This window comes from Phalacrocorax carbo, chromosome 4 (genome assembly GCF_963921805.1).
Source record: "Phalacrocorax carbo chromosome 4, bPhaCar2.1, whole genome shotgun sequence".
NCBI classification, from domain to species: Eukaryota; Metazoa; Chordata; class Aves; order Suliformes; family Phalacrocoracidae; genus Phalacrocorax; species Phalacrocorax carbo.
In genome coordinates this window covers 80,807,367-80,834,860 of record NC_087516.1, presented here as the reverse complement: position 1 = coordinate 80,834,860, position 27,494 = coordinate 80,807,367, and the positions used below count along the sequence as shown (strand labels likewise).

The window sequence follows — 27,494 nt, the reverse complement described above, 5'->3', positions numbered from 1 at the left end:
AGATAACTAGCTGTTAATTAGTAAAGGGACACGGTCTTCATCAATGTATGTACTCTGTACATAGATCGCAATGAGTAATGGATTATCAATGGGAATCAAAACCACTTTCACCTCTGTAATTCCACCCTACTGTCTGAATATGCAAAGTTAAAGCCCTCTGCAATTCTTGAAAAGTATAAGCTCTTGCCATACAGATGTATTATTCCCTTTCAGTAAGGTTTTTTTAACTGTCTCGTGGAAGGCGTGTTCTGTACTTCAGCGGCGCTGGTGTATCTGTGTATGTGCACAAACGGTAACACCTCTGCTGCTGGCGAGTGTTACCCATCGCCTGACACCTCATGTTTTGGCTGTGACGGTGTTATAGAGCATTCAGCCATTCCCAGGAGCAAGGCTAACGACAACTATGTGTAAAGATGACCAAGTGCCTGAAATAAGGTGTGTCTGTTCTCAGATGCAGATTTCTCGTGATGGAGTTGTGCGCTTATTTTTCCATAATATCTTTGACTTATTGTGGGCACAGGCTAGACCCGAGTTACATGTGAATCAGTTGAATAATCAGGAGGGCAGCAGTCTTGCTTGGGTTGTGTTAGAAATTGGATCTTTGCGCTAAGATGGGGGTTTGTGGGGAAGAGAGGAGAGTTGGCCATTTAGGAAATGGAGCGCTGCCCCGGAGACGTGGGTTCTGGCATTGCTCTTCTCCTCAGAGGTGCTGTGTGATGCAGCTCACATCAGAAAACTCAAGTTTTCAAGGGCTGCCAGCGGTTATGTGTTCCTTCCTTCTGTTTGACAGCTTCGCTTGTGATTCACGGTCTACCTGTAACAATACTGGGCACCCATTATAGCAAATGAAGCCAATAGAAAGGTCACTTTTGAATTCCAGATGCTATGTGTAATGTATGTGTCCTTAAAAATAAGATCCAGAGCATTTCTGGTTGGTGCCGCCAAAATTAGAGGATACATTTGGCCTTGTAAATTGACGGTGAGGGCCTTTCATTTCACAAAGCTGTTACTGAAAATAAATGCATTGGTATTTATTACAGATATAACTATAACAGAGAACTACAGAAAGGCTGATGAGGAAATTAATAATTTCATCTTCAGAAATCAGGTTTATAATGCAGAATAAGTCCTTCTGCCACCCATTGAGCATCAAGGAGGAAGTAAGCGCTCAAAGCTCAGTTTCTTAAGCGTGTGCTGCCTGGCCTACTCACTGAAGGAGGCAGAGGTCTCATGAATATATAGTATGTGATCCTTAATTACAGGCGGTCTCGCAGTGCATATACGTGAGGGGGTTGAATAAAGGCTATGGTCGTAAGGAGAAATTTTTTTAGGTTTTAAAGTGCTTGTCTTTGCAACCTGAACACCATGTGCCATTTCACACATGTTGGGCTAGATGCTAAAAGTGTCACTTTGAACATTTTAAGACCTTCTGTACAAAAATTTGGCTTTCAGACTTCCCACTCTGTTAGTGCTTAAATTAGTCCAGGTAGGCAGAATACACACAGCAGAAGAAATGGCGAGTAACAAGAAGTTCTTCTCGCAATGCCCTTCACAATGAAAAGGCACACGTGGAATTTGAATCTGCCGTTCATCAGGGTTTTTGCTGTCCAGCTGACCCTCTGCACTCGCTGAAAGGCTTCCAAGAACGAACAGCAAAGAGCAGCGACCCTGGGAGTCTTGTCAAGGAGCCTCAGTGCTCTCGTTTTTCGCAGTGAATGCCCAGTGTTGAGCTCCCAGAGCTCTGGCGTTATTTTCCCATTTGAGCCTGTAACGATGCCGAGATCACACAAGGAAAATGGCTATAGGCGTGCCTCTTTATGCTCCATAAAATTAACAGGATTTTGTGTTGTTTCCCATCTGATACCATTTTATTCCACAGTCCCCTCACTCTTCTCCTAGGCTACCATCTGCATCCTTCCCCACACGTCTCACCTTTGTTGTGTTTCTATTGCAGTGCTAGGTTCTTAACCTACATCTTATGCAGTTTAAAATGTTAAAATACATCTTATGCAGTTTAAAATGTTTTAGGGGTGAGACCATACCTAGAATGCTACCAAACATGTTTTTGTTTCTGTTGCAGAAGTACCTGCTTTTCACAGCATGTGGACAGGTTAAAACAGCAACAACAAATGAATTGGGGAAAGAAACTGAAGGGCAGAATCCAATAATCAGATTTCTTGTACTTTTCTGTACAAAACAACAGCCAAAGTGGCTATTCCTGCATGCATGTGCAGTTCCAATGCATGATTAATTCAGAAATAGTCCCCCTATACACAGCAGCAGCTAATCTAAGATCATACGAAGCAAAAGACAGCAGGAGTCTTCTAAAGGTTACCACAGTTACTTCTCTATCCTCACTGGGCACTGTTTTCTCTCTGACTCAGGGAGATGGTTGTAGAAAACACCGTTCTCTGAGGCACCTGTGTTGATGGCTAAAAAGATGATGTTCTGCATTTGAAAGTGGCAGTTTTGTCCTTCCTGTGTGTTAAAAGACAACATTAAATCCCAAATGCATTTCTGCTGATGGTAGGCGAGAAACCCCGTGCTGTTCTCTCTCATGTGGAAACTCTCGAGTTTAATGGTCCTCAGAGTATTACGTGCAGAGTTACACCATGGATTGCATGATGTAACCTCCTTAATGTGCCAGTATTAAACCGTGATACAGTAGCAAATTTGGAGAGATGAGAAAAGTGCCATGGTGCAAAAAAAAGCAGGAGGCACTCTGCTCTGTCCTGGGTGGTGAAAGCAGAGTGATTAGTCCTAAATGCGATGTAAAATCAGAATTGCCAAGGTCATACGGTCTATTGATGCTTGTGAGCATCTGCCATGCTAAAATGAACACTAGGTTAATTTAAGGAATGGCCGTGGCAAGCAGCACGCTGGGTTGTGTGCCGCTATCTGTGCTTCTTGGCGTGTAAAACATTTAGAAAGGAAACGCACCCTGGGAGTCCTGGGTGGCTGCTGCAGGGAGAGCTCCGGGCACCGGGTGGAGAGACCAGCACTGTCCCATCGCCCGCAGGATTTCCTTAGGTCTGCGTGTTCAAAATACTTTGGGTGTCATCATCAAGCTCTCTCCTTACTTCTATGGTAGGCTTTCTGCCAGGAGGTACTCAGAAGGGTTTGGGGTTTAGTTTTCCTGCTTGCTTTGAGGTGGGAGAAAGAGAACGGCGAGCCTCTTCTGGGAGCACCCGTCTGCCAGGGTTATGGCTGGAGAGTGAACGTTGTAGTAGTGGGTGCAAGCAAGCAGAATTGCCGTTTCACTGCCCTCGACCAGACAATCTGGAGGAAACCTTCCCCAGGAGAAGTTTAAAATTAATGAAAAAGTAATTTATTTTTTTATTTCAAGCAGTAAAACCCAGGTGCCCAGTGGACAACTTTTTGTTCTGCTGAACTGTATTAAGCTATTAAACTGTATTAATTGTATCAAAGCCCATTAATACAGTTCAAGGCAGGCTGAAAGCCAGCATCAGAGATGATGAGGTAGTCTGCCTGCTTTGCCTCAGAGCATCCCAGGGTCGAGGTTTGGGGCTGGCAAGGTGTGGCTGCTGGGGACAGCTGGGGTGGGAGTGCCACCGTGTGGTGCTCAGCCTGAGCTGGCCGCTCCGACTGCCATAGTTGGCGACAAGACTCTACTTGTGAGAGGAAAAAAAAAAGATTTATTGCCGATTAAAATGGATTCGGGTAGCGGGAAACAAAAAGACAAGCATTAAAGCAAACCTTTCTTCCCCCTTCCCAGGCTCAGCGTCACTCCTGGCTCCTCTGCCCTCCTGCAGCAGTGCAGGGCGATGGTGCGGTGTTACAGTCGGTATGTCGCGGTTCTTCTCTGCCTCTCCCTCCCTCTCTTATTTAAAAGTATAAGTAACATACTGTTATATCTGGTAAGACTGCAAGACCATTTCAAAACCTAACCTTCCTTGTCCTAATACATGGACCAAGTATTCATGCATAAAATCCAACAGTTAGTATGGCATTGCTATATATAACGCTGTTCTCTGCTGGGTTGCAACACCCCTCTTTTTTAATTCTAGTACTGATTGTACAAAATTACGTACATACAGGGATGACGCAAATGGTAAATCTTTCTGTTCTTTAACCACAGCTTGGGGTGTAAACTTCTAGGGGGAGGAACAGGAGACACCTGGGATATGCTTCTGCAATTCTAGCTATTGTAAAAACTCTGTATACCCAGGTAAACCATTTCTCCTCCCAAACCTCACCTCTTGAGGGTGTGCAAGTTCTGTTTTAGCTATGGAATGGTAGAGGTGAAGCTTGCTTTTCCAGGACTCGGGACCAAAGACCACTTGGAAACTATCATTTAGCTTAGTAGAGACAAACGTGGATCTGGGAATAGAATTTTGTTTAGCTAGTGAAGTACCTGTTTGAAATTGGGGTGCTTTCTTCTGCCCGGGTGGTCCTTTTGTCCTGATGTGAATGCTGTGCATCGAAGGGGGACTTGAATATTGTGAGCTAGACTGAAAGAATGCTCAATGGTTCTGAAATGCCTGAGAACAGAATTGCCTTGTTTAAGTTCACAGTAGTTCTTTTCTACAAAAAGTCTCTGAACCCAGACATCTGTAACCTTCCTGAATTAAAAAGTATTTAGAATCTTCAGACCTTGTAGCATCTGAACCCACTAGCATTAGAAAAACATAACATTGTACTACAACATGGCCTTTACTGTTGTTTTGAGTATCGTTCACTATTAGCCAAACGCAAATCTCAGTCTTGGCTAATGAATTAGAGACTGATTTTTAATAAGAAAGCACTTCCCTTTGCATCCTTCTGTCCTCAAAGAAAAGCGATGACAACTAAAGGGCGGGGATGACTGATAAATCCTCTTTGCTGGCTGGTTGCAGTTATGGAGAGGTGAATCCTAGAGATTTTATTGTTCTATTTAGGATTTTTGAAAAGTTTGCAAATATTTCCTTCAGTACGGAAAAGATGATGCCTCAGGATATCTCTGCATAGCACAATGGCGGACAATGCCACGACCTTCAAGCCAGCACCAGCAGAGAGAAGATAAGCATGTCAGCACAAGGCTACAAATTAACCCAGCTAAAAGACGGGTGCAAGGTGCTGCTGTGCCTTTTCTGCTTTTACGGCTGACCAGCGTGCTGTACCGTGCAGGCGAGTTGGCCGGCTTGGTGCTTTGACAGCGTGCTCCATTGCACCGTGTCGAGCGCCCATTGAAAGGCTGGTGGTTAAGGCTTGACTTGGAAATTTTTGATTCAGAGAGGTTTGTGAAGTCCCAAATGAATACATTAGTGCCTGACTAGTCCGTTCCTCCTTTTTTGGAGCTGTTCTGCTTTACATAAATGATAGTGTTTTAATTGGGCAGATCATTCACTGAGGTGATAGGACACCTGGGGTTTTGAATTTAGGCTTCTCACATCGCCAGCAATGTGCTAAATCCTCACTAGTGTTTGTCTTTGTTATCTCTCACTGGAAAGTCCAGCTTCTGCCTTTTCCATACAAACCAGTTAACTCCTGCTTTGAAACTCCTCTTCTGTAAGTGTTAGTGTCACCAGAAGGGCCTGCACGTCTTGGAAAGTATTCTGGGTCTGGCAGCTCTGTGAGCGGGAAGGAGGATAGCCTCTGTTCATCACCCTCCTCACAGGTGCTCCAGGCGCGCTGATGTGGCAGAGTGGAATTAAAGCGCTGCCTGTAATCCAGCGCTGTGTGGAGTGGAGATGCAACCTTGGTTTGCTCTTTGCAAGAACTTAACGATGGTAAATTGAGGTGTGAGGGAAAGCCTGGGATGAAGTATGTATTTGCCCTAGCCCAAGACACAGTTCTTTTTCTCCTCCTTTTTAACATGAAGCCTCTGTTTGCTGCGTTTTCCCCTTTCCAGTGTCGAGCACAGCTTTAACCCATGTGAATAAATCACCTGCCCTTTTGCTGCATATATACAAACTGTTACTGCCAGCTCAGATTGAACTGGTCTGGCAGCTGAGGGTCGGTTTTGCTTAGATTTTTGGAGAAATATTTGTAGTCCATTCCAGCCATGGGTCACTATCAACATATCTACAATCAGACAGATGTCTGATTTTTAAAGAAGATCCTGTGTATGCTCTTGGGAGCATCTCATTCTACATAGTGCACACTTCCAGGGCTCCGAGCCAGAGCATCCCATTTTTGACTTTCAGAGTAAGGCCGAGGAAATGGATAAATTGCCATACTCTTTATTCATAGTTTTTAACACTACTGTCATGGTGAAATGTAAAATTGCTAAGTATATAGTGATAGTCAAGGGGGATCATTTGGTGAACTCAGCTGAGTTACAGGAAGGCTTCCAGTTACATCAGGTATGTCAAATTGCAGGATACTTTTGCAGGGATATATTTTTTGGTAATGATCTCTGCAATGCGTTTTCAAATCTCCATAATAGCAAGAGGTTGTTTAGAAAAGTGGATCAGACAGCTCCCTTTTTGTAGGGTCTCTATTCCCAAGGCTCCCAAGAAGTCACAAAGCATTTTTCAGAAATTATTCCTTTTAGGAAGATCCTGCTTTTAAAGTGATGATGGTTAATCTAGACAGAGTTCTGCCTTTATTCTAGCTGTGTACTAGGACCCATTTTTGTTAGTTGTTTGGGAAGATGAGCTTTTCATCCTCATCTTCCACAGGAATTCATGGAAATTGAAGGCACTTCAGGAACAAATTCATGGTAAAGTATGCCTTTCTGTGTGTCAGCCACGTCTCTTGATCCTGGGGAACGCTTTGTTTCACAGAACTGAAGGTGTAGCTATAGACAAGCTCTTTTACCTGGTGGGACAGATTTTATGGTAAAAGAAAAAGCTTTGCATCAAATATACCTTCCTCTGTTTAGCTTGAGGCATGTTGCCTCTGCAAATTAGCTTCAGATCTAGAATGGTTTTGTGTTCAGTACAAATTGAGAATCAGACTAGCCGCTTGCATTCAATATGAACACAGTTCTGGGCTTAGCACACTTATGCAGGTCGGTGATATAATTGCCCAAATCATTTCAACCTATCGTTGTAAGAAAATAATTTACTGAGGGCCACATTTGTGCTCTGGAAGTGCAGCACCACGGAGGTGATCTGAAAGTCCTTTTGACAGGAAACCAACCTGCTTCTTGACAGACCATTCAAACTGGTTCCAATAAACTTCCTACAGCTAGAATTGGTTTCTTCAATGGCTGAATCCTGCAGAAACACTAGGCATTAAAAATAAGTAGGGTTCTTATTATAAAAATGTCAAGTAAATGTGAAAGTGAAAATTATATTCCATAGTCCTTGAAATGCCTGTAGATACTGGAAGTACGTATGATAGCAGTGGTCTCCTGTGCTGCTTGTGTCTGTGAGGGGTTTTTCATTTTATAATCTCATAAACAGGGGCCTGGAAGTTAAAAAAATAACGATTATGCTACAGTATTACTTTCAGGAAGGACAAGGAAAAAGGCTAGTGTTTTGAAAATGAGATATACATTATGGTTTTAAGTGATAGAAGGACAATAAGTTACATCCCCTGTGATTTCTGAGGACTTTATATCTGGCTGACTCAAAAATGACTGTTTAAAAACTGATATTATTGAGAAAAGATATCTGTAATAGGTTATGAAATGCTTTCAAAAGGTCATCTGGCAGGTGCTTACTAAAGAATGTGGACTATTAATCCAAGACTAGCAGAAGCTCACGAGGCAGGGCTCTTCAGCAGCAGGTTATGCCCTGGTCAGAGGCTTACGGCCTGTCGCTGGGTTTGGTCTTCAGGCCTTGCTTTCTGGCTTGTATCTGTCACGTAGGGAAAATGTTTCTTCATTTCCGCTGCCTCAGGAGCATTTGGATCTTCTCAGGTGCTTCCTATAGAAGGTCCCTGGTAGTCTGTGTCTTTGAGCCACCAAGGATTTCATGGCGTATATGATACAAAGTGTTTTATTCTCTCATCCTGGTCTACCCTCTCCTCACTGGTAGTAGGATAGTGGAATGGAGCCAGAATCTGTACAGTAGGACCTTTCTCTTATGGGGTTAGTTCTTTAGCTCCTCTTTGTGATCAGTGTCAGTGCATTTCATCTTGTTTTCCCCAGGGAATTTACACGTTCGTTAGTTAAACCCTATCCGGCCATCCTTGGCCAACTGTTTCAGAGCTGTTCAGACAGTTACATGAGAAAATATGACTATGGATAAAGAATACTACTGATGTCCTGAATAGACTAAATACATGAACTCGGATGCTTACTAGAGCGTTTGCACCTCTGGGTGCCATCCTAAAACTGCGCTTGGGCTGCTGTAATGCTGAAATAAGTCTTGCGATGTGAATCTATGGCTGCCTTAGCATGACTTGACCAGGAGAGGGGGATCATTTGCCGTTCATTTCCCCAGGCACCTGTGGTGGAAGATGCAACGTGAATGTTCTGTGCTTATCACGACTCCATGTTTTCCACAGGAATAAGCATATGCCACAGTAATCGGACCTGGATTTCTTGAACTTTGAGATATGACTTTTCAGCTGTTCTAGAGCTAGGATTTTAGTCCAAATTTATTGTTTCTTTTCAGGACCTAGTATTTGCTACTGATGAAAATATTTAATTAGAAGTGTGCGGGTTCCTCGTGGTCTCTGTGGTCTTTGCTGCCCTTGCAGCATCTGAACAGAGGATTTCCCAGGTGAGCAGGAGCTGGGGGTCGTTAGCTCGGAGCTAACGTGTGCTGTCCACACCATTGATCGCCGGCGCCCAGGTCAGATCTGAAACGGTACAGGCGGGCAGCAGTTTAAATATGCAGGTGCAAACGGCACAGGGCTGTGTCCCCAACGGTTCCTGACTGTTTGATTTTTGCAGTCCCGATGCTTTTCGACATGCCTGGTTGATGCTTGCACCCTTGGGTGGGAAGGCTGTGGGCAGCCCTGGTCCTGTGTGGGGTGGCCGGGCACCCTTCATGGTGCTGGCCACCCCTTGGCGGTGTCCCCCAAAGGCACAAACAGAATCCCAGGTTGGAAGGGACCTCAGGGATCATCTAGTCCAACCTTTCTAGGAAGAGTAACACGCCTCCCGAGAAGAGCTCTTTGGGGAGCAGAAACCTCTTATCCTTGAGATTTGCTCTGTAATAAATCACTTCCATCATTTTTTCCTAGCCTTGCTAGTGGCAAGGTGTGGCTGTAAGCCAGAAGAATTCAGTACACCCTAGGTAATAATGCCGTTCCGTATATTGGTTTGGTCAGACATTGGGACCTCTGAAGTTACTTGTGTGTGGGGAAAGACTCCAAAAAGAAAGGAACCTCCACCTTCTTTCTTTTGTGAGGAAAGGGTAAAAACCATCTAGCTTAGAAGAAGGGTTTAATATGTTAATGGGTTTAATGTGGTGGTTAATTTGGGAAGTACCTAAAAATAGTCTTTGAGAGCTCTTTGAAAGTCCTGAATAAAATATTTTATCCTGTGTTTTTATAAACAAGCATCAGGTAGATCTGCTCTTGGTATAAGCAGTGGGAAAACATGCTTGAAAGACACATTAAATGATGCACCTCTTTGCTGTATTTGATGAAGCAGTGCATTATCTAACTTTTCTTTATGTTTTTATTACATCAAACAAGCAAAAGAGAGAGGAATAGCATCGTTGGCTTTAAAGCAGGTATACTAGACTCCTGTAGATTGTTGCTTAAGGCACTTTATTGCTGACGTATTTCAGGAATTGTGTAGTTAGAACCTTTCTTATGGTTAGTTATATGTAGTCACTTTGTTTTTGATGTCTGCTATTGTGGCCTAAACATTCAGACTGCAAGCCTGATTACAGGTGGGTGGGTGAAATCTAGCCAAATCATTAGACCTGACGGTAAGTCGGTGATAGAAATGCTATTTTAGATAGCATATGTATGTAGTAGACAGAAATATAAAGGTGCATTACTTGGTCATACTCCTCCTCTTCCATATTTTTGCAAACTGAAACAAACTGTGAGAGACAACTGTTTGTTTTGTGGGTATTTTTAATTTTGGAAAGCTCATTTTTCCTGGGTCAGACCACTACATATACATACATAGATGATAATATTTGCATAAGGAACAGTCACTCAACCCTTTGTTTTGATAGCTGTGGACACGTAAACTTTTAATTCAAGGTAGATAGGGCCCATTCAAATGTGAATCCATATGACCTGGTCCACCACCGAAGTGCAGGCACGCTTTTACATGTAACAGCAAGAATGCTTAAGCAGAGCTGATTATGTGCAGCATCTAGGCTGCAACTGGAAGGATTTAAAGTGGATGAGATCTGGGTCACCTTGGCTTACAGGCTTCCAACGCAGTGACAACCAAGTCAGTTTTCCTGCTATGTGCTCTTGTTGCCTGGGCATAATTATTTTTCATATCATTATTATTTGTAAAGTTATTTTTATTTACATCACCCTGAAGCACTCAGCTTTGAGATAACAGAATTCTGTTTCCACATCAACAAATGTTCCTGGTAAATTGGTTATACTCTATGCAACACTGTAGTGCAGCCACACTACTGTAATGGGGTAATTTCCGAATGCAATGACCTATTACATCAGAGAAGTCAGAATAAAGAGCCCTCCTTTTGACTCTTCAGACAGCTCAGTGGAAAGACTTCCCTGGTTTCTGGGAAAGCAAATAATAGGACTTTTTAATCCCAAGTGGTAGAATTGATCCATCAGTGACACAGATGAAATATATGCAAGTACCTTTCAGCATATAGCTTGCTTTCTGTGATTTTTTTTTTCCTCAGATAATTACCCTTGAGCTTGAAATATGCCCCATCTCTCAGAGCTAATGTAATTCAGCAGTATGTGGCTGTAATGTTAATGCTCAGAAGAAATAAAAAAAAAAGCCTTCTGAGAACAGGCCAGAATATTATATGGGAAGGCATTCATTTAAAAAAAAAAAGAAAACACTTATTTTTATCATAAAAATCAAAAGCGCCGAAGTCTTAGCCACTCCCTGTGGCTTTCTTGTTTTCCAGCTAGAGAGGCTCACACAGAGGAGGCAGGTATCCACCTCGCAGGACCGGAGAAGGAGCGTTCCCTCCGGGTGTTGGACCACTTGTCCATGGCACTAGACAGTAGCTGGGGAGCAGGCAGGATGAATGCACACCCCAACAAGTTGCCCTGCTCTTGGCTGAGCGTAGCCTCTCTTGTGCTGTCAGCAGAGCAGGGGCCCGGAGTGGCGAGGTGCGCCTGTGAAAGATGGGGCCCTGCGTGGGCGAGCGGCTGAGCCCCATTGCAGCAGGGCCAGCAGATGTGAGGGCAGTGACGAGGGAGCGTGAGGAACACGCTGCGTGCCTGGGGAGTCAGACGTGGCAGATCTGCAGCACCTTCGGGTTGATCCCTCGGCTCCTTCTTTGCATTAATAGCAGCTTCCGCCCCCACAAGATCAAAACCGAACACAATAATCAAAGACAAAAGAAGGTGGGGAAGGAAGGCCAGGACAGGAAGGAAGATGCAAAGGCACATTGCAGTGTTGAACTAGATGATTTTGGTCCTGATCCAAAGTCCATTTAAATCAATTAAATATTTGCTGTTGCCCAGAGTGAGCTATTGGGTGAGGCCCAGTTTGACTTAGTTAAAATAGAATGTGATGTCAGTATTTTCAATCAATATGAAAACTAAGTGGAGCGATATTTAGAATTAATACAACTTAGCTGTCGTCAGAAAACTGCAAAATGGGCGCTCTTGCCAGAACTGTCTCTCTCTAGTTTGTTTAGGAATGTGATGAAAAAAAAATACATTTCTTGATCTGCAAACTTTGGCGCAGCCGGAATGTCTTTACCTCATATTTGGGATATTTATTTAAACGGGAGGCATCAGTCTCGGAAGGGCTTTTCTAAATCCTATTCTCAGTGTTCAGAAAGTTGGTGGTGTGTGCAAAGCACTGCTTTGTCATGGCACAGCTTGGACAGTACTAAAGGATGACTGCAAGGACTCCTGTGATTTGAGAACAGCAATTATTTTATCTTGCCGCCTTTGCTGGTCTCTAAGCACTTGCCTGTGACAATGGTACTTTAAATGTGTAGTTCAGCTGCAGAATTCTGCCTTAATATGTTGTGAATGCTGGAAATTCAGAAAGGTTCGGCGAGAGACTCAACAAGTTCATGGAAAACAGCCTGTGAGGATGACTACATAAATTGAAATGTCTAGCACAGATGTCCTCCATCAGTCTGAAATGACAGGAAGCTGGGAGGGTGCTTGAAAATACCATACGTGTCGGCCGCCTTCTACCCTTTGCTAGGCATCTGATTTTGGCCACTGTTGGAGACAGAAGGCTTTGGTCTCGTCCCACAATGTCCTTATGTCCTTATGTCTTATGTCCTTAGGAGAATATATGTAACTGTACTATCTCAGTTTCATCATCTGTAATGTATGAAAAAATTAGTTTTCTAAGAGTAGATGAATACTTTCAGTAACTCTTTCAAGATGAAAGTAGCCAAGCAGTATCTTTCTTTCTGGTGTAATAATTAATTACATTTAAAGTTCGTCAGTGTTGAACTGAATGCCTTCAAGACAGAAACCCGCTGTGCAAGGCAGGGTATGGTATTGCAAATATTACCATGTCATCTGTAATATGTTTTTAGCACTGACCACTAAATGTGTCCGTGCTGTGAATTATACCCAGGTGGTATAACAGAAGAGAAGGGAAGGACATTAAGACTGGTCTGATTTATGTCTATTAATATATGTGCCATAACTTGCCCTTTTTCATTTCTTGTTCTGTATCACCTCTTTTCAATTAATAAAATAGGTGTAATCAAGGTACCAAAAAAGCCAGAACATAGTTTTATATATCATCTTTTCAATATCAGTTCCATGATGCTAATTCCCAGCCTAGAGCTTTCTGGAATGCACTGTCTTCACATGCACAGTAACGTGAGAATGAGAGAATGTAGAGCCTTTTTTTAACCTTAGTGTTTTTTCTTTGAGGAAAATATCAAATGAAACCTATACAGCATAGCTATGTGATTGCGAACTCTCTTGCAGGGTTATTGTACCTGTAGGATTAGGACAATTGCTACTGTGTGTAAGTAATGAATAAGAGTGTGAATTAAACAATAAGTGAGACAGGAGGCAATTTATAAACGTAGTGTGTACCTCCATAGTTAGCTTTGTGCTTTTACTTTCCACAGGAATTATTTTGCCTTTTTTTCTAGGAGTATGTAATTCTGTAGGTATTGAAATGGCTGAATATGCTAATACGCACGATCCATCTGAATAATTTTAAATAGTTGACTTAAGTACATTGTTACGCTGCTCTGGCACTCCACATGGTTTTGTCCCTGTCAAAAATATTCCGTCATCTCCATCCTCATCCCTCAAGAGGAAGCATTCAGGGCAGAGTTTCCCGACCAGAAGTACAAGGATGCCAACCTCTGGCACTTAACCTGGCTAGAATAACAGCAGAGAGGGTAGGTTGACATCCGTGGGTAGAGGCGAGCTAATTCTGCAAGTGAGTGCTGTCTGGTTTCGAGGCCACTGACGGCTGTGCGTGCACATCTCCAAGCCTGGTCTAACATGTCCTTCTCAGCAAGGGGGAGAAGTTTAAATCGCTGGACAACTTGAAAGCACAGAGGCGGCGGTCGTTGCAAAATAACACGTAGATGTACTTGTTCGATACTCTGTACGGGATAGGCAGTGCCTGATTCCCCTACAGAATTGCAATCTGCCTTGGTCTTCCACAGTGCTAGGCGAGAAGTTGAATTGCCCAGCTTTCATCCCGACCAGACTATTGCCTGGGAGAGCCCTTTCCCATTTTTAGCAGTTTGAAACCAATTTTGATTTCCAGCCTGTCGCCTGAATGTGCTACAGCTTAGAACTGGGAAGAACAGTCTCCATTCTGGAGGGAGGCATGAAAGGCTTTTCCCACTCCTTTACTGCTTCCCTTTCTTTTGTAACTCTGGGAAATGATGAGAGCAGGTTTGAGCCACGCTTTTTTTGGCGTTATTTCTAGGCTTGGTTTTAACTTTGTTTTTGCACTGCCCGCATGATTTATGTGGTGAGAACCCTGTCTTTGAGATGGAACCCTGTTAGCGGATATGCTGCAAGGAAGGATAATCACTTGTTTACATTCTCTCCTCTTGTACTCAGTTACCCTTGATTTTCATCCAGTAGGTTTCTGTAGACAGAAAATGCTGATTTGGTCAGCAAATCATGTGTCTCTACCTGAAAGCTGGCAGTTAAACCCAAGTGCTGATCATAGCTGTTGCTAATAAAGCACTGCAGTGCAGAAGCTTATTGTCTCAGCTGGTGGGCCAGGTTAAAACAACGAAACCTGGAGACTGTGAAATTGGGAGATCGGGTCAGGAAGTTAATGGTCTGTGCCAATTTGTAAGCCAGGCAGGTAGGAGCTGTGACCCTATTTAAGCACCCACACATCCGTGGATCTCACGGGGAGGTCGGTCGCTCGGAGCCTGTTCACAGATCACGCAGGGCACTGTACAGGTTGAAGTCTTAGAAGCTTCATTGTCCCAAATGGGAATTTGTTCAATCTCATGGGTTATGTATTTCTATATTCAGAGCTAATGATGACAAATGCTTTTCAGAGAAAAACCACCCTTTTTCTGGTACCGTGTTCTTTTTATGTCACTGTGCCTCTGCCCACTCTCCCACTCCCCTCCTACGTACCGTTTGTGGCAGCATCACTGTAGATTCTGTTTTTCTGATGTAGCAGCTGCACGATACGTTTTTTTATGTTTGGGGGAAATTGGTCAGTCTCCATTTTTACTGAACAGATCTGGAAAATTTAATCTGCAGACTGATGTCTGCAGAAGGATTTCTTTTTCAGATCTGTAGACGCAGGGCAATGACTAGTCATTTTCTACTTTTTGCCAGGAAAATCTTTCTATCTTAGAACAGAACACTTTTTTGCTGCAGGGACGTTAGCTGTGTCAAGTATTAAGTGATACATACTTTATGTTCTCTTCCCCAGGTTGGATATGTTCTTTCCAAAATAATCTATCGGAAGTTACTTTTTTGGTTTTGCCACATAATGATGAAATATTTTTAGGTCTTTTTGAGGTTTGGGGGAAAACGTTTACGGGGCATAATGGTGAACTCCTAGAACTGATCGGAGGTTCTCCTTTGCCGGTGATCTTCTAAAGAATATTTGCTATTTCATTTTATCTTACTTGGCACCAGTTGTTCAACTCGTGTCTGATTTTTTTCTCTTTGTGTAGCATGGGTTACAAAGCACATCAAGTCCTTTATTAACTTCGAAGGGAGTTTTCTGAAAGAATAATTATTTGAGACTGAGCTGATGAGCCTGCACATATCCATCATCACAAGATGACAAATCGTTTGAAAATCATGCCTCCTATAAACCCTCCTACTGTGTGTGCTCCATACCAGGATTTAAGCATTTCGTGGCTTAAGGAAACCTTGAACCGTGATTTAAGGAAATTGTAAGACCAGGATTTTCAAGTGTGGTGGCCCATGATTTGGTCTTATTTTCAAATTTCCTGCTTAAGATCCCACAAAAAGGTTGGAAAGATGCATGCTTTCCCACTGTATCGGGAAGGTAGGGTTTTAGATTACTGTCTGTTCATTTCTGGTTTACAAGTGATGCTACCCATGAGGTTCATACAACATTAAGAAGGCAAGGCAAGCTACAGTCCTATTAAAGAATTCAATTTGCTCCTTTGTTTTATCCCTTTGGCTGCCTCCACCTACCTCACTTTGCTGGTGGCTGTTGCTGCAGCCGCTGCTAGTGTTTTAGCCATTATTTTTGTGTAGCCTAGTTTCTCAAAAATGGGAACAACTGTAAGAAAATTGGCCTGTATGTACAGAGGAGCCGCAAAAAAAGGTTGGCTGGCACTCTGTATCCTGCTTCTTTTGATGTCGTCTTCCACTAGAGAAGTACATTTTTGATGGAATGCACAGATTGCTGGCTCAAACACAAGATAGATGTCTGTTTTAAAGATGCCTTGATAGTGCTTTGTAGTTGCCATATGCAAGCACTTTGTGAAAATTTGGTCTTCAAAATTTGTGACATTCTCAAAGGGAAACCTTGTAGTAAAAACGCAAGCCATCAATAATGATTAGTTCCATGGTAATAATAAATGGTCTTGGTCTATGTGAACTGAAAACAACCCAGTTCTGCGGGTACAAAAATAAGGTGAGGTTGGGATTAGGCCTGCTCTGTGAGCTGTTGTCACATGAAGGGCTCACAGGACATCTGTTACAGATTTGGCGGTGCTGTCTGAGAGTAAAATTCATGGTGCTCGGGTTTAGTGGCCATCCAGTGAAATTCAGCCTGAAGTCAAGGACTATATTGCAGAGGGAAGGCTGGCTAAGGGAGTTGTTTCTTTGATTTGGTGATTTTTAGTGCTGCCACCGGTGAGCTCCCATATACCTGACTTCTCTGGGGTGGCTAAGCCAGGGATGCAAACACGTCCGCTGCGTCGGAGCATCGCAGTCCTCCTCTCCCTCAGGACCTGCCTGGAAGGGGCCGGATCGGTGGTGTTGGAGGGAGTTGAAAAGTGGTCAGCTGTCTGCCGGGGACGAACGCAAAGGCTCTTTTTATCTACGCCTGTCCTATTTTGATGAATAAATGCTTGACGCTGATAGTGCTAACAGTTACCCAGGGAGGCGGGAGTAGGGCTTTGATATGCAGGTTTTAGCAGGGGGATAAGCAGTAAGGGAATGACAGACCCAGCTGTCTCTGATATTAATGCTATAAATTAATGTCCCAAACACAAATGATATTTGGAGGGGGGCAGGGAAGAAGGGGGAGACTAATTAACGACATGTTGCCTCTGTCTCTCTTGGTGTCTGTTGGTCCACAGCTATAATCGTTATCCATCTTCAACACAGGGCTTCATAGGTTGTCTTAGGAAGCGTGTGAAAGCAGTTTTTGGCATTGAATAATAATAAACAGCACGCTCGGTGGTATTATTTTTACCTCCGTGGAGTTGAGCTGAGTAGGGCAGGCTGAGCCCAGATTACGCTGCGTGCTTCCCCAAGCAGCGTCCCCCTCCTCGCTGCGTTTGGTTCGCTGCTTAATGCAGCTCTCCTGATGCAGCCTCACGTGGCTGCATAAAGGCACAACGAGGACTTGAATATTGCAAGCCGTTTCCAGGCGGCTCTCCATGCTGCCTGCAGGTGAGCAGGCTGAGGCTGGTCTTTCTGAGCCCGGCAGCTTTTGCTCCTGGTTTCCTATCGACCGACTCAGCAGTAAGGGAAGATCGTGAGGAGAAGAGGAGGAGAGCGTATGCTGGGCTCCAGCAGACGGTCGCAGCAGCAGCAGCAAGTCAGTAAGTCAGACTGCACCATTTTCTTCTCACCCTGCATGAAGGCGATGTGAGAAGCTGAAAGGAGCTGCCCCCTCCCCCACCTGGTGGTGATGCTGAAGTGGAGCCTTCCTCCCAGCCAGAAGACGCAGCCTATCTGGAGGAATCCCAAAAGACCTCTCCAATTTGGAGATGTGTGTTTGAAGGCCGATTTTTCTTTTTTCCTTTTTTTTTCTTTTCTTTTTTTTTTACTCCCCAGCTCAATCTGAAGCTTGTCTTCGCTTGCAGCCACAGCCAAGCTGAGGCAGTTTCAGCCTGCTAGCAGATATTTGCCGGCTGCTCTCTGGTTGCGCGTGTGTGGCCACGAGCACTTTCGCACATTGCGTGTGTGGACGTGGCTCTCACGCTCCTGAGCTATGGGTGCTGCAGAGGCTGGAGCGGAGCTGTGACCTTTTCTGGGGTGCCGGCGGAGGAAGAGTGGATTACACCGTGAAGTTCCAGCTTGCAACCGGTGCCCTTGTGGAAAAAAATAAATCACCTGGATAGCCGCGTGGACACGGCTTCCTTGGAGCTGGTGTTTTCCTCTCCAAGATGGCTCATGCAGCCGCTTCCATTAAAAAAGTTCGAGAGTCTGAACTCGAAGAGAGGGAGAGAAACCTTGAGAAGGAAAGGAAAAGGCAGCGGAAAATCTCTAGGGCAGATCGGAAGCGCAAGGTATGAGGGGAAACCAGCCCCTTTTTCCCTCCCCCCCCCCCTTCCTCTCTGTGCAGCACTTTGCAGGTGTTCATTGCCATGTGAAATGCTCTCCCCTTCATTTTCCTAACCGATCATATCGTGTTTCCCATTTGCATCCCTTCCCATCCTCTCTGAGCCCCACCGTGGGCTTAGCCCAGCTGCAGTGAGATGAAGGTGCTGCCAGTCATGGCAGCCCACAGCTACACAGGGAACATGCAGATAAAGATGGCCATTGGCACACTGGTATTGCCGCCTTCCCTTCATCCCCGAAAGGGCGAGAGATGCATGACATAGTTCAGGAGCCGAGTGTTTTCAAGCCTCCAGCTGATCTGAAGAAGTTGTCAGGGAGGGAGGTGGCTGTGTTTGTGCTTCGCAGCGAGGAGGTGCATTTCTGTACTTCGTGACAGCATTTTTCCCCCATTTCTCATTTTTAGTTCCAGTTCCCACATCACCAGCAATGCTAGATGCTGCATGTAAGACCTGTCGTATGGTGCTAGGCCTGTCAGCCGAGTCGTTCTGCAGTTAGGGATCGGTAACTGATCCTGGGCTAGCAGCCGTGATTCAGTGCATTTACACGGCACACTGCAGGTGTATTTTTCTAGCTGGGGCCTGAAACACAAGTCTGCAATCTGTTGGGTGTTTTGCGTCTGTTGCTGGTGGCAATCTTTGATTCTGTTGAGGCACATCTATTTGAGGTGTCTCAGATTTTGGGGAGGCTTCTCCTAATTTAAAATTGACTGTTGTTTTCCTTCTGTGTTAGAAATGAGGAGTGACATCTCTGATTGCCTGGGGGGGGGGGGGGGGGGGGGGGGGAGAGGAAAAAAAAATCAGTAGAGATAATTTATTTGCCTGATCACTTTATAGTTCCCGAGGACGCAAATAACAGGCAAAACTGGAGAAAATATTAAAAACCCAGAAGCTTCTGTTAAGGTTAGCTTTAGGACCGTATTATCCTGGGAGTGCCTGTGTTAATGCCTCCTCATTGCCATTCCTTTTCTCCCATCTCAGGAATCTCTAGATTGTGGCATGCATTAACTCATTCACTGACACCACGTTTTGATCCCTTCTTTAGAAATTTCCTCTGTCAGGGATCATATCAAGAGACATAATCTGTTCTTTTTTTTTTTCTTTCCTGCTACATCGCAAGTAAACACAGATCTTCTCTGTAGAAAGAAAAAAAGCAGAATCCAGCAATGTAACATTTGAATTCCAGATCCCTTTTGGCAAATCTCCGGGATTCAGAAGCCATCTGCTCCCTTGGCATACCTGAGAAATTTTGATTTCATTTTATGTTCAATCTTAGTGATTTTTGCATTCTGAAGTGCATGACTTAAATAAAATTACCGAGGCTGTTTGATACATTTGGGACCTTTGGATACAATCTCCTGGACTTTTAAAAGGCTCGCTTTGTAGAGTTCATTAACTTGCATTAGAATTTATCTCTTTATCAAAAGAAGAATGTCATTTCTGATGTATGCAGTGCTTGGATGCTGGGGCAGATTGTGATTACTAACCTAATCCCCTAAATGGGACACTGCAGCAAAAGGTAGTTTTTGTGATTACATTTTTGATTGGAGAATTCTCTGCAAAATATCTCTTTTAAAGAGTTTGTTTAATGTGTGGATGTTCTTGCTGGAGGGTCTTTTCTGTGTTTGCCCAGCACCCGTCTCAGTTACTTCATCACAGTGTGTGTTGTTTTTCCAGATATTCACATACCCCGTTTAATGAACGTGTTTCAATCAAATGTGTATTCTACTACTTTAATTAAAGCTGGATAGAATTAATACTAGACCTTCTGCTATCTCTTTCCCAGAGTGCTGCATATCCCTGACTGCAAGCAGACAGGCTCGGGCCGCATTCATGTTATTAGTAATAACGTGTGGTGATGCAGGCTGCTAACCAGATTTTCGGATCTAGGAAACGCCAGGAGTCTTTGCTTAGAAAATATGGATAACATCTTAATGCAGTTTGCTTTTCTTCCTTTTTAACATTCAGCAATGGCCCTCGCTCCTGTCGCCCTTTTACTGCGGCTCTACCTCGCTGTTACGTAAACAAGTGCTTGGCTGCACCCTCAACTTGCTTCAGATGGTACGGGTGTGGGTTAGGCTGGGCATCTTCCCTCTCGCTGCTCCTGCGTGAGACAAGCAGCAACCCAAGTATGGCTTTGCTTGTGGCTGTGTGCATACATGCTCGTGCTGTGCAGAATGCACAGTGTAGAGCAGGTTAGATATATGAAAATGCATACACGCACACTCATATACACCAAATATATACTTTATGGAGGATGAGAGATACATGTCTGTGAGATACATGTATTTTTATATGTACGTCACTTAAATTGCTGAAGAAAAATAAAACGTTCTGCTGCGAAACGTGACTGCCTCCTAATAGGTGCAGAGCTCTCATGTTTTGTTGACTTCGTTGCAAAACAGAGGCTCTGAGCAAATTGCATGTGCAGGCCCACAAGAGACGAAATGTAAATGAATATTGTTTGGTTGCTCTCGGCACTTAAACGCTTTCTACGTATGGGGAATACGGTCCCAGCTTTGTGGTTTATTTAAAAGCTGTTGCATTGCAGTGACCGGGTTTTCAGTACAACAGAGATCCATTTTGTTTGTAGAAACCATAGTGAGAGGGGGAATATGCTCGCATGAGGTATGGGGAACTGTCTTCTCAAAGCCTCGTCTGGGCAGATGCCATATACCGAGACAGGCTGTATGCGTGAAGCACGGATTTGGCCTTGGGATGGAAACTTTGTCTCTGACCCTGGAACATCCTGATTATGCAAAAGAGGGTAATGCAGGGCCATGACTTTAGGTCTTCCACTCTGCCAGCATGTTGGGCATCTGTTTGTACTGTCCTGTGCCTGTCCTAGCTTCTGGGGATGCTGCAAGGGTGGGCGATCTTTGTGGCTTTGCCTCTTCTCTTGAGTATTTTGCTTGATGACATTTTGCAGCGTGATCATCATCTGTCTTGATAACAGCATTACAAACTGGGGCTGTAGCTTCTGTGCTTCTCGGGTAGGACCAGAATCTTCTTAAATGTCATAATGTCTGCTACTTGACATAGCTCTGGACAGTAACAACTCCCTGGCCGTTAGCAGAGCTGGGAAGAGGGCCAGCATCGGCAGATGATGTCTTTGCAGTCCTCAGACGTCTGTAGTTCTTTAAAGAGTAACAGAAGTGTTCCACACCCAAAAATTGGGAAAAGGTGTTTGCAGGCTGAAGACGAATATCAAGACCCTCACCTGCGTTCTTTCTGAGACTGACTTCATCGATTTTATTTTTTTTAAAGCCAGTTGACAAGAGTCAGCTCTGCTCATCTTGCATTCACATGGGAAATGTGCACTTTTATACATGCAGTCTTTTCTTGCTGTGTTGAAAAGCACATACTGATGCAAAGACCTGTACGTAAACAAAAAATCCCCAACAGTCTGAATAATTGCATTGATACCCGAATATTTCAAGAGCATTAAAAGCCAGGCACTAACAGAGGAGGTGAGCAGCTTAAAATATATAGCTTTTATTGAAATTTAGGCATGACTAATTCCGTTATACCTAAATCCAGGACGGGTAAGGCCCAGCTCCACTTGCCTCTCAGTGTCTTTTGAGGTAGCTGAATACAGCTCATCTTTTGCAGAGCGAGGAAAGGGAAACGGTGTGATTATGCGACGGTCACTCACTGAGTCAGCAGCAAAGCTAGAATTACAGCCTTGGAATCTAGCTTCCTACCCCCTGGCAGTATGTAACACACTTGCTTTTTCCCTGTCTAAAATACTTTTCAAAGCAGGTAAAGCTGACTGTCTTCGCATGTGGCAAGGGTTTGAAAGATTTTAGAAAAGCCACGAGGACTAAAACAGTGAACCAAAAGAGCTGTTCTCAAAAATCGATTTTGCTGCCGAACAAAACTGGTTTTTAAACGTACAAATTTGGTGAGCTGTTACCTGTTACCCTTTTACCATCGGTGATTAGGACATGCCTTTGACCTCTGGGCTCTACTAGTAGTGAGTGAGTATTTATTTAGTATTTAAATACACAATTTTAAAAAAGTTTTTTAAACACATCTTTTCTTTTTAAAGGCCAGCCTCACGAGTTCAGCATCCTTTAGCATAAAATGTCCCACAGTGTCTGGAATATTCACTGTTGCTCATCAAAAGAGATTGGGAAACAGTTGCATCTCAGTGAATTTTTGTCCTTCACTTGACACCCTGAGCACTGTCAGAGCTCACAGAGAGCTGCTGCCGCTAGGCGATAGCTGCAAAAGGCAAGGATGGAGGGAGAAGGGAAGAGCTGCTGCTGTCAGCAGAATTCAGGTGTGTATGGGGAGGAGGCAACGTTCAGTAAACGGCTTCCATTGCGTAGCTGCAGAAGACAGGGACCGAGTTTTCTTTGGTTGCCTTCCACAGCAGACCTTTTTTTCACGTTACCGTCTCCTTTCTCACAAAGCGCATGTGAGAAAGAAATCTCACGTTACAAAATTAACGTAGGAAATGATGTCACGTTTATCTCGGAACCGGGTGGAAAAGCCCATTTGAAACCTGAGCGTACCTTCGCCAGGGGAAGCGGGTATTTGTCATCTGGCACGTGGGCTCTGTGCTGAGGCTGGTAGCCGCAAAGGCCACCCCTTTGGAAAGGGCCAAAGCTTCAGTGAGGAAGGGAGGACCCAGAGGAATTAATGAGTGCTTGGGGGCGCTAGGGAAAGGTATCCCGAGGAGGAAGTCATGTGGAGGTATAGTTCTTGGCTCTTGGTCGCTCCTGCTTTGGTTTGTGGATGCCAAGCAGTATCTCCCCTGGTGTGAACCTGCCGCAAGATCAGTACAGAGTTTGTATTGCACTAAGGAAGAGAGAGAAGGTGTCTCTCAGCGTTTAAGCTCTGTATACTTAAAGCTTTCAAGTTTCTTGCAGCTTTAACCTACTGTTTTTTCTTTAGCACTGAATATGCCTTATCTGTTCAATGTTCTGTTCGTTGCCTTGGCAAACATCTTTGTGATTCACTAGAATTTCTAGATGTTTCAAATGCCTCTTCAGCCATGGGGGGGGGAAATCTTTTTGGTGTTTTGTAACTGAGGGTTTGCGTAGGTGGTGCCTATTCCTGCTGCCCTGTGAGCATTTGCCTCCTGGATCTCAAACTTCTGTTTTCGTTATGAGGGTATTTCTTGGTGTGAAAATTACACCCCGCTGTTTGCTTCCTGGTAAAATGGAGCTTCTTTCGATGACGTTGCATTTCATAATAGATTGGTATTTGCTGCTTCAGTTTCTAGGTGTCCTGTCCGAGGGGTGCTACGTATGTGACTACAACACTGCTGAAGCTTGCAAATACCCGGCTGTGCCGGCACTTGCACTGCCTTGAATATGCATGTCCCATTCAGTCCATCTTTCTTGGGTCAGTTAGCTGCGAAGTTCACTGTGGGTTTAATCTAAATGAGGAAAACCGAGTGGGGCTTTAAAATGATGGCTGATTAAGCTCTGTTCACCTTTCTGCTGATACAGAATGTTGCTGTAGTGCCAAGTGTCATTATTTCTCTACTCTTCTTTGAGACTTTTGCACTGCTTGCCATAATTAAACTGGGAATAAATGCACAATATTCTGAAAGAAAGCAGGCCAGGGGTTGTAGTAAAGACTGATGATGTCCCGTTCCCTGAGTTCTGATGGGGAAAGAGCTATCTCCACTACAAGTTTAAATTTGCTCACCTTTATGTTGTTGCCTAACCATACCATGATTTTTGTGTGGCTTTTAAATATAATTTCCTTGGTAATTTTTGAAAGACAAGATTTATTTGGTCTTAATAAATTATACGTAGACAGTATTTCAAAGCACAGATCACTTATCTAAGTGTGTTTTCGGTATCTTGGGTAAATAAGCCTCATCACAGCTTTAAATTGAATTAATCCATACCTGGAGTACTGGAGAAAATACTGTCTCAATAGACATGATTTTGGGGTAGGCCAGTAGATAGGTATCATGAAATAAAGATAGTGGTGATAATGGCTTCTTTCATATTTAGTGAAGAGAAGCATGCTTGGGCTTGGGTCTGCAGCTCGTACAGCACACACATGGCACCCAGGGGTACTTGTCCCCTCTGGCTAATCGGCGTGATGGGCACAGAAGTGGTCTGAATCTGAGATCCTCTCTCACTGCCTCCTACTTGTGCAGGCAGGCATGGAGTGAATGAGGGAAATCGAGCTATATTAAAATCCTTTCACAAAGGTTGCAATAGTCTTCCCTGTTATTTTGCTCACAAGAAGGTGGGGCAGGAGGAATACTTGGATGGAGGACATCTGACTTTCATTCCCAAGCTGCTACTTTGTTGGCAGCTGGTGCATCACTTCTCGCTGGTAGCTGGGGCTACAGTTCTATCTAGCCATGAAAAGACAAATATACATATATATCTCTTTGCTTCTTTCTCCCACATTGCTTCCCCCGACAGGTAAATATTGGGCTCACTGCTCCGTTGTGCTAGATATTGTACACAGGAGGAGGAAAGTACATTCCTGGCACGCCCAGTCCTTTTGCATTGTAAAGTTTGCTTGATGCAGTCCAATTTAATGGTGTACAGTTTGGATTTTATGGCTGGATTGACTCTTACTGTGATTGTTTCATAAAGTTATGGAAGTGTCCAAACTGCCTACGTTTTCGTCTCTCTCTCCATTCATTTGAGCAAAAAAGAACTTTTGCTGAACTTTAAAAAGAGCAACCAAGAGAGAGGAGAAATGCCAGCGCTTGCCTAGGGTGACTCGACCTATCCTGGTCTCTACAAATTTAGCAAGTGTGAATCCAGTTTATCAGGAACCATAAAAGATTAAAAAAATCGCGAGAGCATTTACACATTGAAGGAAATTATCCCTGATAAACTTTTATGGCTTTTTGTTTGGTTTTGCTTACCTTCTTATGAAATGTTGTCTCATGTCCTTCAAATTGGTGACATTTTCTGCACCAATGGAAGAATTGTTACGTTATGTTTAGGCAGTTTTGTGTTAAGCAATTTTAAAAAAGTGTTAAAAGGGAAATTTTACAAATGGAGGTCAAGAGCTAAAAAAGTAATGTAGATGTCAGATGTTAAACTGTGCAACGTCAAGCTTTTAGGAATCTGGCTTCTGTAATTCGGTCCCTCAGGCTTTTCCACTGAGCTCCTGGGGAAGGTTTGGCACCTGCAGTTATAGTGGCATATGAGCGTTGAGAGATCATACTTCAGTGGCGAGATTTGGAGCCATGCCCTGGTGTATATATTTGCCAACATATAGAGCATCCAGAGCGTGGAAGCAGTGAGTATGTCCGTAAGCAGTGTAGTAGGTTTATTGCCATCCAGGCAACAGTTCTTTCCCTGACACGGTGCCCTCACCAGCAAAGACTCACAGCCCAACTGGAGCGCGTTTCTGGCCATCGGGAACGCAGGAAGCATCACGGGCTGCATCTATCACACAGAAGTTGGTTTTCAGCCTTTTGGTTGCAAACATGCGCATTAGGATTGCTTCAGAATTTAAATAGATGTGTTTTTATAAATACGTATTTCTTGGTCAAGCGTCTATTTGAATTTCTGCCTGTTTAGTCGACATGGTGAAGATGGAAAGAAGCGTTCAGTGTACGATTTGGGATGCTGTCTGATATTTAACTCCTGACTGATGGCTTTAAGGCAGTTGTTCTAAAACTACTTTAGTGCTTATGCCGTACAAGTGAGCTATTGTGTAAACTGGAGGTTAATGAGGTGACTGGCACTCATCCCTTCAAGTCCTGCTCATATTCAGATAAGAAAATACAAATTTAGGAAGTGATCTTTGTTAGTCATGCAGCGTCGTGCTAAAGATTTTGCAAGGAGTAGAACTAAACAAAGCATGGATCTGCTATCAGTAACTAGGCGTTTTGTTGACCAATGTAATGGAAAACTTCTCCTTTTGAATATTTTTCCATACTCTTTTCCAGCCAAGATGTACGGTCCAAAGTAGAGACCTGAACTTGTCTTCATTTAGAAAAAAATCCCCTGATGTCAGAGTTGTCAGCTGTAGGTCAACAGCATCAGTCCCGTAGCATTTTTCAAGTGTGATGAAAAACCTTGGTTTCCCATAGGACCTCTTCTTGTCCTAGCAAAATGATGTTAAAGTTCCCGAAGCTACTTTTAATTTTTAGGATTTGTTTTTGTATCTTTGTGAGCTTGTGATCAACTTTATCCAAACTTAATTTTTTTTTTCTTCCTCAGAATTTTAGCCAAGTATTACAGCTGATAGTGAAATGGGTTTCCGTGCTTTACTGACGTGACTCTATGCTCGCAAAGTATCTTTGGTGTTACCCTTGGAGAATGTAGGTACTACTTGAAGCTTTTTTAAAAGTAACTCCTGTTCTCTCCATTGATATCAAGCAATTCCTTTTCTGCCATCGTCGTGGCACTGGGTGGTTCTGCTTGAATATCTGACAAGCTTTTCTTCCCTGAACTGGAAGCTGCTGCTTTAGGGGAAGATACACACTTTGCAAGAACTGTGCTTAACTGCACCTTGATGAACGCTCCTGTTAGCAACCTGTTAGTAATCCTTTCGCCTTAGATGCTAAAAGCAACATATCTTTTTTTTCTCACCAGTCCGTGGAGTTGTCCGGGTGTAAGTAGGAGTAGATATTCCACACTGTTACACGATTATATACAGTATTGGAGCATATAATATTGAAATCTAACAACTGTAATTAAGTGAATTTCAGATGGTTCAGAGTTGGCACTGTACAAGGTGCTAATGTGTTGGCACTGTTCAAGGGTTTTCTCTCGATAATTATTTACAAAAGTTCCATATATTGTAAATAGATTCAGTGTTTTGCTGATAGTTTTCCAGGGATTGCTTCAAAACCATGTTAACACTCGTTCCTATCCTAAGACCCTCCACATACAGATCAATACAGATTAATTGCTATCTGCCCTTTTACAAGTGACTGAAAACAAAGGCTGCAATTTTAAAAAAGTCTGTAATTACCATCTATTTGTTGATGCTAATGAAGAATTTAGCACTTTAACCTCTTCAAAATATAGCAAGCTTATTAGCTGCTTAGGGCTTCAGAAAAGAGACAGTTTTAGGGAGCTGAGCCTAAATAGGTTTCAGAGTACACAGTTGGTAACTCTTCAATTTAAGGTCAGCTTCTTATCCTCTAGCAAAATTCCCACCATAGCTGGTAGGGATTGAATTGCGGACTCTGTTCCCCTTCTAATGAAGAGAGAATAAGAAAGAAGAGAAAGGGGGAAGGAAGTAACACTAGATTTAAAAAGTTACCTTGTTTGCAGGTACACTGAAGAAGTCCATTGGGGCTAATTCTCTACAAAAGAGATGGTGGGATGGGGTCATGAAAAACTTGTGGTGTTTTATATTTGGAAAATATTCATGTGATGCTACTATTGAATGGGGCCTGTGGAAGGATGTGGATTTATTTTCCCTGACAATTCCAATCTGCGTTCTCTTTATTTCTGTATGTAAAGTAAAACCAGTGTTGAGAACCAGTATTCACCCAAAATGGATGTAGCTCTTCTTTCCCCAGGCTGGTGGAAAATGATTTCAGCTTCTAGAGCCATCATTACTAACATTCCTACGCTGTTTTAGGTTTAAAAATTTAAG

The 27,494-nt window shown here is 43.5% G+C and overlaps 1 protein-coding gene across 32 annotated transcripts in view; it reads left to right on the top strand.

The window, feature by feature from the left end:
- Positions 1 to 27,494, top strand: part of ANK2 (ankyrin 2) — a 375,969-nt gene that overhangs the window by 158,032 nt on the left and 190,443 nt on the right. For 7 of the 32 annotated variants that reach the window (XM_064450592.1, XM_064450600.1, XM_064450594.1 and 4 more), the window contains exon 1: positions 17,115 to 17,891. The exons of 13 other annotated variants lie outside the window; for them this stretch is intronic. In XM_064450592.1, coding sequence (XP_064306662.1) covers positions 17,769 to 17,891 — 123 coding nt within the window. In that variant the 5' untranslated portion in view covers positions 17,115 to 17,768. Of the gene's footprint in view, positions 1 to 17,114; positions 17,892 to 27,494 lie in introns of those variants that run through there. 12 more of the 32 variants (XM_064450615.1, XM_064450617.1, XM_064450612.1 and 9 more) reach the window with 3 other exon arrangements.